General features: G+C 34.8%; 2 protein-coding genes across 2 annotated transcripts in view; one reads left to right on the top strand and one right to left on the bottom strand.

Moving 5' to 3' along the window:
- Window positions 1–12566, top strand: part of LOC135084642 (heterogeneous nuclear ribonucleoprotein L) — a 517182-nt gene that overhangs the window by 285074 nt on the left and 219542 nt on the right. The gene's annotated exons all lie outside the window — the stretch shown is intronic.
- On the bottom strand, window positions 9950–11465 carry LOC135084353 (3-oxoacyl-[acyl-carrier-protein] reductase FabG-like). The gene has a single exon (XM_063979131.1). It carries the CDS (start codon window positions 11433–11435, stop codon window positions 10677–10679), a length of 759 nt encoding a protein of 252 aa, XP_063835201.1. The 5' UTR covers window positions 11436–11465; the 3' UTR covers window positions 9950–10676.

Below are 12566 nucleotides of genomic sequence, written 5' to 3'. Positions count from 1 at the left end.
TTATAAGAAATAATAATGGCAGGTTGAACCAACAAGAAGGTTTTAGTTTATCAATCATAATAATCTTCTTGACAAGATAAATCGTCAAACAACTTTGATCTGAATAATTTTGAACTTTACTGACGAACAGTTAAAGATTATTTTCTCTAACTCGAGATTATTCTGTAACATAGTTTCAAAGGGTAATATGTGCTCGCGATTCGTTGAAGGAATCAATTTGAAAACTGACGAACCTTTTCATTCCGTGACTGTACATTCTGGCGGGGCACGCAGAAAAGCTAGTTTTCTATAGTAGACATGGACAAAATATCAATATGAAAGCCAAATTTTATGCCATTTATTTAAAAGAAAAAACTATAATACGAATGATTGGCACTAGAAGCTAGTTTTTTTTCTAACTAAACACAAGTTTATTTTTATTACATCCTTCCATTTTATTTATTATCCTTTCATTTATTTGTTTAGACTAATAAATAGTACTTACAAATCGTCAAACATTTTGCTCTTAAGGAGCCTTTACATGTCTTTACCCTACCAGCGCTTCGAGACCAACATTTGTCAAGTGCTGAGAAGGGTATACTGCTTTTACTTTTACACTGTGTCCCCCACTAAAGCTCTGATATATCATTACCCCCAAAACATGAAGACAAATAGACTATTTACTTACTAATTCCGAAAGAAGCTTACCCCCCACCCCCCACCCATGGCTTAGGGGCGGTTTTTATTATGATTTATGTAGTTTCAGTGAGATGTTTTCATTTTCAGGCCCATTTGAACCCAAATTGAAGCTAAAATGCATAATAAGTTTGTTTTTGAAAGTTTTGGGGAAGTTTCGTTTTGTGTAATGAGTGTTAGAGGTTTTTATTTAGATTGGGCTTTAACTGTTTTCACTTTAAGGTTAGGAATACTCGTAATATGAACAAATAGTAAAGTAGGAAATCATACTGAATGTCTAGAATAATATATTATTGTAAGTACTTCCTTGCCCCAACAGAACTGGGCAATTTTGCCAATCAATTACATGACCTAATAATTGGTACAGTCAGCGTCAAATAGTTCGTGACAAAGTATCAAAAAGTCTTTGTTAAGCCTTGAACACACGTACCGAGTAAACGGGCGAGACAGTAAAATGTTTACTCGGTCGAGACAGTTGGGTGAGCGAGTTACATACTCGAGCGCTCGGCCGAGCACTCGGCGTAATGTTCATACACACCGAGTACTCGGCAGAGAGCACTGTCTCGTCCGTTTGCTCGGTACGTGTGATCAAGGCTTTACATTATAAATTTTTGGCCACTTTGAGTGTCAGGAACTATTTGACTGACTATACCTAGTATTTTGAGTAAAAGCCTAATAGTAGTATAGTAGTATTCTGACTAAAAGTCTCTGTAACAATCATCATCATCAGGTCATTCAGTCTCCACTGCAGGAGCACGACCCTCTCTAATTTACCAGAGGAAAATGGACGATTTGAGCCTTGAATTTAATGTATTATAGTAACAATATAACTGATTAAATACATAATCAAGAAAGACAGGAACATTTTAATCAATAACTTATCCTTGCAATCACACTCCAAACAATTTTAAACCTTACCCAAAAGGTATAAGGTCGAAGATCCTTGGCCTAGAAACAGATGTGTACTACATTGCAGTTCAAGATTAGTATTTATCGGTACAAATGTACAGTGTGTGTTTGTACTAATAACGTACACTTGGCGCTATAATCATTAGAGAATTATTTGATTATGGCTAAGTTTAACTGCCATTTTGAAGGTAAGGCGCTAGTTTATGTCACTAATGTATTACCGAGTTTAGTTTTAGTATAGTTGTTTATTTCTTCTACTAATTTATTTTACCTAGTAATTATTTCGACAAGAAATTTCCAACATGATTCAACTTTTCCAAATTTTTTTTTCTCTTCTGCAATGGCAATGAGGCAAATACACAAACAACAAAATTTGTAACAAAAGCGTGTATTTACAAACATACAATCAGTAAACATTACATTTTACATTAATTTTATATTAAATAAAATTAAAATCAGACGCAAAACTATTTCTATACACATACATTATTATAATACAATTTTGGAAAGAGTGTACGTGTACGTACACGTACAGATATTATGTAAAAAGGATTCAAAATATTGGACCTACTTCAGTTCAGGTTTAAAATTGCTAAGTGAATTTATGTTCCATTAACATTGTTTGATTTTTTCTGATGCATATTTTGACCCCACAATCGTACGTGAAAAGTATAGGTTAGTCGAATGATTGTTAGGAGTATAATACCAGTTCTTATTATTGAAAAATTTAAACACTCAGTCCATTTATCAACCAACAATCCATTACTAATAAATAAATAAATAAATACTATTCCTTGTCTTTGAATTTATTTTGGTTGGGGAAGCATCCATCCCTTACTTATCTATTCTGTCGTACTACCTGTCACCTGTCTAGTGTTGTTAGATAAACCTTCCTAAATTAAAGACGAAGCGCCATCTATGACTAAATTCCCCCCGTTCATATGGGGGAACACGTCACTTGCCACCAGACAAATATACGCTGCCACCTCCTTCGGTTCCAGAACCTTTCCCTGTGGCAATATGGATTCCAGCTTCTCGTAAATGATCTGATGAGCTGGATTATCTATTTTCATTCCAGAGAGAATATTAGTCCTGGTGATACCAGGTGAAACGCAGTTAATCCTGACCCCTTCTATTCCAAGCTCTGGGGCTGCTTGCTTCGCGAACCTCTCTAGAGCAATCTTTGCCATGTTGTGCACCAGAAACCCTGGCCTGAACCTCGTCATCATTGAAAAGGACACATTCACTATATTCCCTTTCGTCTTCATCAGGTGCGGCACAGCTAGCTGCGTCAAATAGAAAGGTACTCTTAGATTGATCGCCATTATGTCGTCGAAGATTTCTATGGATTTGTCAAAAACGGATGACATAGAATTAACACCAGCACAGTTCACTAAAACGTCAATTTTTCCGTACACTTCTACAGTTTTCGAAATCACAGCTTCACAGCTCCCTTTATGAGTTAGGTCGAGAAGGAGGCATACAGGAATCTTTTGTTTTTCTTCTTCGCATATCCGGGACGTGTTCAGTAGTCGGTCTTCGTTTCGACCGACCAAAGTCAGTCTGGCTCCGAATTTGGCGAAGTACTTAGCCGCTTCGGCGCCAATTCCCGAACTGGCGCCTGTCACTATGACCACTTTGTCATTGTAGTTCACGAAAGGTTCCATAGCCGACATATTTATGTTTTTTTTGACGTTGTCACAGAAATTATTATTCGCATCGCTCGGTGTGTGTACTCGCGGTGATATTTTAACGTGGACTGATTTGTTATCAGTTTATCAACACCTGCCCAATGATATCGTTTTGTATTACTATCGTCAAACATTTAAATCTGTATACAATCGTCACCATAAAACTACATTTTTGTTGCATAATCGCACCTGTTACAACCATGTAAAGTGCATTTTTGTTTGATATGTCATCGTCATATACTAACTAAGATTATGGTTAGGTAAATGTAAAATCAGCATGACGTGGAACTTTTAAAAAAAGGGTGTGCGTTACATTTGCCAAATCATTTTGAACAAAAACATGTTTTTTATTAAAAACAATGATTACACTGCACTGTGTTGTCCATCCGGTTTATAATGATATGATAAAATTTATAGTTGTCTTAGAGCGATGAGTAATTTGTGTAGGTAATCAATTAGTATTATTGACTTAATTAATAAAAAAATATAAGTGCATGTGGCTTAAAATTTTCTCTTTGATAAGCAATGTTGTCATCATTTAAAAATAGACTGACGAATGCAAGTAAGTTATAAGTTGCATAAGAAGGCTCAAGGTTACCCAAAGGGCGATAGAGCGTGCTATGCTCGAAGTTTCCCTGCGTGATCGAATCAGAAGTGAGGAGATCCGCAAGAGAACCAAAGTGACTGACATAGCCCGCAGAATTGCTAAAATCAAGTGGCAGTGGGCGGGGCACATAGCTCGCAGAGTGGATGGCCGCTGGGGTAGAAAAGTTTTCAAGTGGCGACCACGAGCCGGAAGACGTAGTGTGAGCAGGCCTCCCACTAAGTGGACCGACGATCTGGTGAAGGTCGCGGAAGGTGCCTAGATGCGGGCGGCGCAGGACCGGTCTTTGTGGAAATCCTTAGAGGAGGCCTTTGTCAAGCAGTAGACGTCATTTGACTGAAACGAACGAACGAATGAAAAGTTGCATAATTTCTTGATAAATCAGTTGTCAAACTACAGTACGGATAGGTGTCCAGAGTTCAACGTAACTTTATTTATATTGAAGACTATTTTCGAACGAATTTCTACTTACAGCTTTGTTTGCGTGGACTTTGGTCTATCATTGATAAACTATTTCGCGACTCCCTCGCTTTACTCATGCCCTAATTAAACATTTTTATCGCTATCATAAGAAATGATAAACTTTCGCCATTTATAGGATGTTATTTTTGCGATAAAGGTAGCCCAAGCCCTACCTTACTCTAATATCAAAGTTCATCGAATTGGTTTAGTAGTTTAATTGTGAAATCATAACAGAGTTAGAGCTTCTTCGGAACGGTTATCTAGTTTTGCGGGATGCAGTAATGCTGGATCCTACAAAACTGGACTGTGGTGTGATTCAAGTGTGTTTGAAATTCGAATTACAAATTGGAACGGATCAGTTATTTTCGGGACACTGCTAAACAGGATGTTCGTGTGAACGTTAATATTAAACGTACCTATACTACGAAACGGGATCCTACAAAAAACGAGATGTCTTCGTGGGAACGAGCCCTATTTTGTCATTAGAACAAGCCCTAACTGACAATAGTGACGAGAGTTTCTTGCGCTGCTTCTTCTCAGCACTGGCCTATTGATTGTCCTGATTCCTGAAGCAGTGGTAGGGGAACTGGGACATGTAAGAGTGCTTTTTAAAAGCCTACTTGCATAAATAAATTAGTTTTTTATTTATAATGTGCTGTTATAAAATGTCATTGCTCACATTAGCTTTCTAACACCAAGTATAATATTTCAAATGTCATTAAAACTAAACATCAAACTAAAATTTCAACAACACAAAACACAATTGCTAAAAAGAACTTCCAGTCACGCAGCTTCCAAATTTGTGCAAAAGCTCCGTGATGAGATGTACGCAAGCGTGAATAACATTCCGTAAACAATAGAAGCTCTCATTACAGCTTTCACAGAGCTTTGGCTTTTATTAAAAACTATAGGTACGAAATAATGAAAAGTGCCAAAGACATGGTACACTAAAGATTTAATTTTCAATGAGAATTGGATTTTCAAGGACGAGTGTGGGGTCCTACATTTTCTAATTAATTACGAATGAGAATTTTGGAATGCCAAATGAAGAGTCACGTGAAAAATGCAATAATAAGGAGCCAATATGGTAGATTTTAAAGGATTCTTTTAATATCTGCTTCCTTCTATTGCTAAGGCTGTTGAAGCTAAGGTGAAAATCCTAGTGTCAAGCCCTTAGCGTGGTTAAAACGACACAAACATTTGACATGACTCAATCGGGCTAATAGTTTAATCTTCGAAAACATCGTTTTATAAGGACAATCAAGGTGATTCCAGGTCTTATATTTTTATATTCGTCCGTTCGTTACAGCCAGAAGACGGCTTCTAGACAAAATATTTTCATATTGAATTAAATTATAGGGCTTCCACAAGGTACTATTTTCGGACCGCTTTTAAACTTAATGAAAGCAAAATAAATTTTAAATGAATGCTACAATACAAAACTCGTGATCTGAATAAAGTCGGGGAAATCATGCCGATGATTTACGTTCGCAATCGACGTTAATTATATGGAATTACATTTAATTGTCATCACTATTGCCACAGTGTTGCTGATGAGATTTTCCTTTGCATTTTCATTTGTATTTTATAATCGAAATACTATTTGCAGTAAATGGCTTGTCACTAGTATCATGATGACCTTGATCTCGCCTCTATCCACATACTTACCTATTAAAGACAGATCACGTGCTTGTTACAATTATTTTTTTAAATTCTGTCCTTAGGGTCTCAATATAATCTTATTATTAAAGAGGTTAAATACCTTTTTAGTAATTTAAGATTTCTTTACGATAGGTATGTGAGATAATAGGGTCTCGAGATTACACCCTTTGGGTACGGGTACCCTAAAAAGTAAGAACGCCAAAGAAAATGTATTTAATAGTACAAATCTTTACGATACCAGCTAAATGCAATAACCTCGTATTTTGATTGGGCTAAAACTATCAGAGTTATCTAAATTAAAATTTAAATAGGTACATGTACAAATAATGTTCATACGGTAACTTAGAAAATATTCATTAGGAAATTCGAATTGTAACAAGATTAGAAACAGTTCAATTCGAATTTAAATTTTTAAATTAATTCTAAACAGCATTGACTTTCATATAACACCATCACCAATACTTTTATTCATAAAAATTCTGAAACATTTGTAACAACATTTTCTTACAATAACTCAATTGAAACATTATCTTAACCTAATTTTATACCAACATTTTATTGGTAACTTATTAAAATGAGCGGTAACATTTTAAAACTTATTTTTGTATTTAAAATAAACTTTCTTAACAAAAAAAATAATTCGGACCAATTTTTATTAACTTCTTCAGAACAGTGTGATTTTCATTTTGACAGTTCTGTATAAAAATACCACAAAGTTCTTTATTTGAACTAATAAATGGTGTCAACTATCCTATTTTACATAATTGTGGTCTTCTATAACTTAAGTAAATCTTAAAATAATCTGAGGTAGGCTTATCTTTTAAATGGATGCTTCCAAATAAATCACATAATGTCACATCACGCCTACTTCTAATCGCTACACAAAACAAATTATTCAAACTAACAATGACGTCCGATTTATTTAGACCGAAGTTCAAACTAATTTTTATTCAAACGCAAAAAATTTGCAAACTCGAGTCCAAAGGTGCGAATACATCGTGCGTGTACAATTACCATGGTCCAAAGTTGATCCGGTTTGTGGGCCAAAGTCTAAAATCCACTTTTATAATGGCGATTCCCATGAATCGATTATGGGTTTCTGCATATTAATAGTTGGACTTTGATAGGTGATCTTATAGGACTTTGGTCACTGATCCAAGATCGAATTTTATGTGCAAAAACCCATAATTTGAAAAATACATGCTTAATATTTTTACACGCGCAAGAAATTACAATCAGCCTTAAAAATATTTATACCGAGTACATTTTAAACACGATTTACTGTATTTATCTGAGTTTCATTATTTAAGTTAAATCTTACACCCTGTTTATTTGTTTATTTTTTAAAACAACAATACCAGAAATGACCGTACAAAAATACACTTTTAACTCTTAATCTACATCAATAGACAATTTGACACGATTTCTCAATACCTAATTCGAATACAAAACTTTTATAAAAGGACACTTCATTCTGGGCTTAAAAACTTAATTAATGTTAAATTGCCTGTAAATTACGATTTTTGGTCGCATTGTAATTGAAAAAAGTAGTTTAATTGAGTTGACAAAATAGTGACGTCACTTGCTTGTAGTGCGATACAAAATCTATGGGAGAGTTTCGTTTTGACAGTTTTAAAAAGTACGTCAATTGATTGGTGGTGTCAACATGTCTATTGTCGACATCCTTGTTTTTCCATTATGATGTTTTTAACAATATGTTACATTTGTAGATACCAAAATCTCGTGCGTATATACGTAGGCCGTTTAATTGCGTGAGCATCACGCCCATTGTGTATAGCTAACATTGACGTATATACTACGTCATAATCAAATAAGTGCCGTTTATAAATAGCCATCTATATTTAGGCGACACGTGAGTCATTTATATGTGATTAAGATGCGTATATATATATATATGCGTGGATAGTTGTAAACCTCTATTCAAGGCTCTAAACATTTTGCCACTTCCCTGCCTATATATATTGGAAATTTCGATTTTTGTTAAAAGATACATTCATCTCTTCGATAAAAACAAAGACTTTGATAGGTACAGAGGCAGGAAAACTGAAAATTTGAGAATTCCTCCACAAAGATTGACCCTCTACTCAAGGAATGTGTATTGTATGGCAATAAAAATATTTAATAAATTACCCGAAGATATTAAAACATTGACATTTACTAAATTTAGAAATAATTTATTAGAATTCTTAAAACAAAAGATGTATTACACAGTCAATGAATTCCTGACAGAAAAATCTTTTTGACATTTTGTACTTGACATCTAAAAATTTCTTAAAATATGACATTGTGTATCATTAACATTGTATGAATCTAATGTAATAATATGCTTGTGCTATTTCAATAATTCATAATCATTTTCTGACATTTGCATGACATTCAATTAATAATGATACTACTTTTTAATATTAAAAACATAACCGTATTTTTTGTAATATTTGCACATCGTATGTACGATAGAATATGTTGGAAACTTCTCTTTTTATAACCATTTGTAACCGTATTCTGGCAAATAAATGATTTATTATTATTATTATACGCATGTATTATAGCTATTTGTAGTTACACGGACAGAAATAAAGCTAAAAATGGTTAGTCCAATGTCAAAGTTTAAATAATTACCAGTCTAAAAATACTTTTGTAGTGATTTGAATTTTTTCAGTTAAGTGATATTTTTAAATGAGGAAAGAAGAGTCGTAGAGTTGGCTAAAGCGTTGTGTAGCGTCGAACAATCTTAATTCAACTGTATTGTGATATTCAGTACCTATGAGAGAAAAATATATCAGTTAGAATTATGAATAACAATTCAAATTAGAAGAAATATGGATAATAAGAAGAACAAAATAAGAGGCTATCCTTGAAATGCTACAGTTTGACAACCCAACAAAAAATATGTATGCGATTTTACACACGAATTTGAATGCAAACATTTGCACAAAAAATATCATTTACAATGATTTTAACTGGAGAACTAAGAGGCTTTAAACAATCGAGTGTATTAAAATAATGCTTGGCGTAACGTAGAGCGCAACTATAACAATCTATGTACAAACTATAGCACATCAGTCTATACATTGTCGTTGCAAAATCGCTCCTATTACCACTACTTTAGATCTCACAGTGTTAAGCTTGACATGCTGTTGTCTGTACAATGTTCCAAAAGGCTCTATTATAAGGCCTACATTATAAGCATATCAAGATGTAAGGGTGTTAAATGGTACGTACCTATCTCTACATACTACGGGTTTAATGGAAGGTCGATCGCAACATAGTGACATTAACGCCCATATTCACAAACATTACTATGAGGTCTCACAGTGCGCGTGGACGCACAGGGTGACACACGAACCAATCAAAGAGCTGTATTCAACGCTGTGCGTTCGATTTTCTGCTTCACGCAAGCATCGCTTGTGAATACGGGCGTTAATAAATATAATTTAGTGAAGCTTTTTGATCAATAGGCTCTAACGCAAACGTCACTAATTACGTCTAATTTAGTGATAAAAATATGAAAATGTAAATGCCGATTTTATTCTTACAAACTTGTTCGTCTAAAATTAAGTAATGCCAATAATTTAAAATGTTATCTATGAAAACAGCCCGTAGACAGCCTGAATGACGGTATCTTAATATTCTTAATCTCTCTAATTCACTTTACAACTGATAACTGATAAACATTTTATGTCATATAATATACTACTGCTATTATTGTAATTATTTAAAATATACATAACACTTATGGAAACGGTACATTGTATATCACATCATTGAGCGTTCTCAAAACTGAGATATTTTATATGGAAAAATACTCATATACAGAGTGGAAATTTGTAATGCCACCTGGAGGGAAATTACTCTTAATATTGTAGATACAACATTTTTTCTCAAAGAAAACATCCCTTTGTTTTTGAAAAGAAATAGAACTGCATTCAAAGATTTACAAAAATTTGCTTGCCTCAAAAATAAAGGAATGTTTTCTTTCAGTAAAATTTTCTATCTACAGTATTAAGAGTACTTTCCCTCCAGGTGGCATTACAAAATTCCACCCTGTATACAGAATCTATTGGCCTTGGTTAGGGCAAGTTCATTTTATAATCTAACTAGATTCAATGTAATTGATTTCCGCATCAATGGTTTACTCAGTGATCTGATAAAAGTCAATATAATCTGATAAAAGTAAATATTAGATATCTGTCTAGATGTTTTTCATCAAATAATATCAAAATCTCTGTGTGCAGGCAGGTCAGTTCTCAGATATGAAACTAAAAACTCGAATAGGCCTAAATGTGTGAATAAATTATTTGATTTCAACAAAATTTAAACTGTAAACATTTTCATAAGCTGTAAGTTAAAAAAAACACCTACAATTAATAAATTCTTCATAAATCATTCTGCAAAATCCAAAAAAAGTTTCTAATTTTACCAGCTGTGTTATACCATAATACTGAATTATAACTTACATACATCCAAAATTTCAGCTCAAATGCACCTCGGCATTTAAATTCCACTAAGATTCGATTACACAGGGCAGGCAGAAAGGTGAATGAAGCTAAGTGAGATACGAGCCAATTAAATTAAGTAGCAACTTTGTAAACTCCAACAAAAACATTTAATTATCAGATCACTGTACTAAACTTATTCGAATATAATTCACATTAAGACCACGACGCCGCGCCGTCTACCACAAGATTAGCAGCGTTCAAATTGGGGCAAATGTCACTCGAAGTAAACAGTATCATCCGAGCTATCTCCTCCGGTTCTATGATCTTTTCTGTTGGCACCACTTGGGATATCACCTCGTAGACTTGGTCCATGACATCCTCGGAAATGTTGAAGTTTGACAAGAAATTCGTCCTGGTTATTCCCGGTCTTACAGCATTCATACGGACTCCAACTGGAGCTATTTCCAAGCCTCCGAACTTAGTGAATCTCTCCAAAGCATCTCGTATCATGCAGAAAGGTGTGAACCCTGGTCTGGACCTCATTGGAGCACCGAAAACGTTGACAATATTCCCTTTACTAGTGGTCAAGTGTGGCAGACATAACTGGGTCAACCTGTACGGTACACGCAGATTTATCGCTATGATTTCGTCCAGTCCATCCATGTCGTTGTCAAACAGAGTCGAAAGAACCACTTTGCCTGCACAGTTGATTAATACATCCAATTTTTTGTAAGTTTCCACTGTCTTCCTGACCACTTCTTCGCAGCTGTTATTCTGGGTTAAGTCCAGGAGTAGGCTGATGGGTTTGTTTCCTTTAGCCTGTTCACAGGCTTCGGCCACTCTGAGCAGTCTCTCTTCGTTTCTGCCGACCAATGTTAGCAGGGCACCATATGAAGCGAAGAGTTTGGCAGTGGCTGCCCCAATTCCCGAGCTGGCACCGGTAACAATCACGACTTTGCCGGTAAAATCCATGGTCAGAGTAACGTGCGCACGCGGCGGTGAGCAAACAGACACTGATTTCGACTTCAAGGTGATAGGACAGTCGTTTTGATACCGGTTTTCTTGTTTGTTGTGTGCGGACAATGTTTGACATAATACAGACGGGTTAAGTAGGTTTAATCACGTGTTGGTTGCGGTGGTAGTGGGTAAAGTGGAAATAATGTATCGGAGTGTATTTAATTTTGGCTAATAGTGACGTATAATCTACGTCAATTTGACCTTGAGATATTTTGTTAAATTTTTCGGAGTCTTTTCCTCTGATTGGTTTAAAAACTGTGATTCAAACTCTTGAATTTTAATGTAATTGGAAACATCATGCCAAATAAATAGCTAAAGGTGTTCAAATATGTTCTTATTTATTTATGTACTTGAATTAAACTTGATTATGATTCAATGAGTCAACTCAATGTATGTAACACTATAAATAGAACTCAGTGATAACGCACAGGAAAACTTATCGAAATAATATAAATAATACGAATTGTGTTGCTAAAACTAACACTCGGATATATTTCACCTAATTAATTAATTTAACCGTATTTCCCTGTAAAAAAAATCTCAAAATCTAAAAAAATTAACCCTACCGCGAATTCGTTTCAGTATGTCAATAAAAAGACGAAAGATAAGATAATGTATCACCGGTATGAACATAGTAGCGCGTCGCCCATAGTAGACCTACTCGTATATGTTTTTTACTGTATACTAATGATAATATACGCGGCCTTCACCCTGTGAATCATATAGTATGCTCGCTCAATGGATGCAAGTGTAACACTGTTGTGTTTAACTGTACATACCAACTAAGTACTTGTTGTTCGTATATTTATGTTTATAAACAATTATAGTGGAATCGGTTAATTATGTTGTATTGTATTCTAATCAGTGAGCTAAGGTCAGTTGTTTTAACAGTGCAGATGACGTGGAAATTTTAGTTTTATTTTTTTACTAGCTTTCCGCCCGCGGCTTCGCCTGCGTGGAATTTGGTCTGTCACAGAAAGACTTTATCGCGCGCGTCCCTGTTTCAAAAACCGGGACATAAACTATCCTATATCCTTTCCCGGGACTCAAACTATCTCTATGCCAAATGACATTGGGAACTTTTTG

This window comes from Ostrinia nubilalis, chromosome 26, assembly GCF_963855985.1.
Source record: "Ostrinia nubilalis chromosome 26, ilOstNubi1.1, whole genome shotgun sequence".
NCBI lineage: Eukaryota > Metazoa > Arthropoda > Insecta > Lepidoptera > Crambidae > Ostrinia > Ostrinia nubilalis.
Note: the sequence above shows the minus strand (reverse complement) of the source record. Positions and strands in the feature narration are given on the sequence as shown.

Bases quoted from the DNA above. Each gene is read 5' to 3' on its own strand.
- LOC135084353 (XM_063979131.1), bottom strand. From the start codon at position 11,435: ATGGATTTTACCGGCAAAGTCGTGATTGTTACCGGTGCCAGCTCGGGA.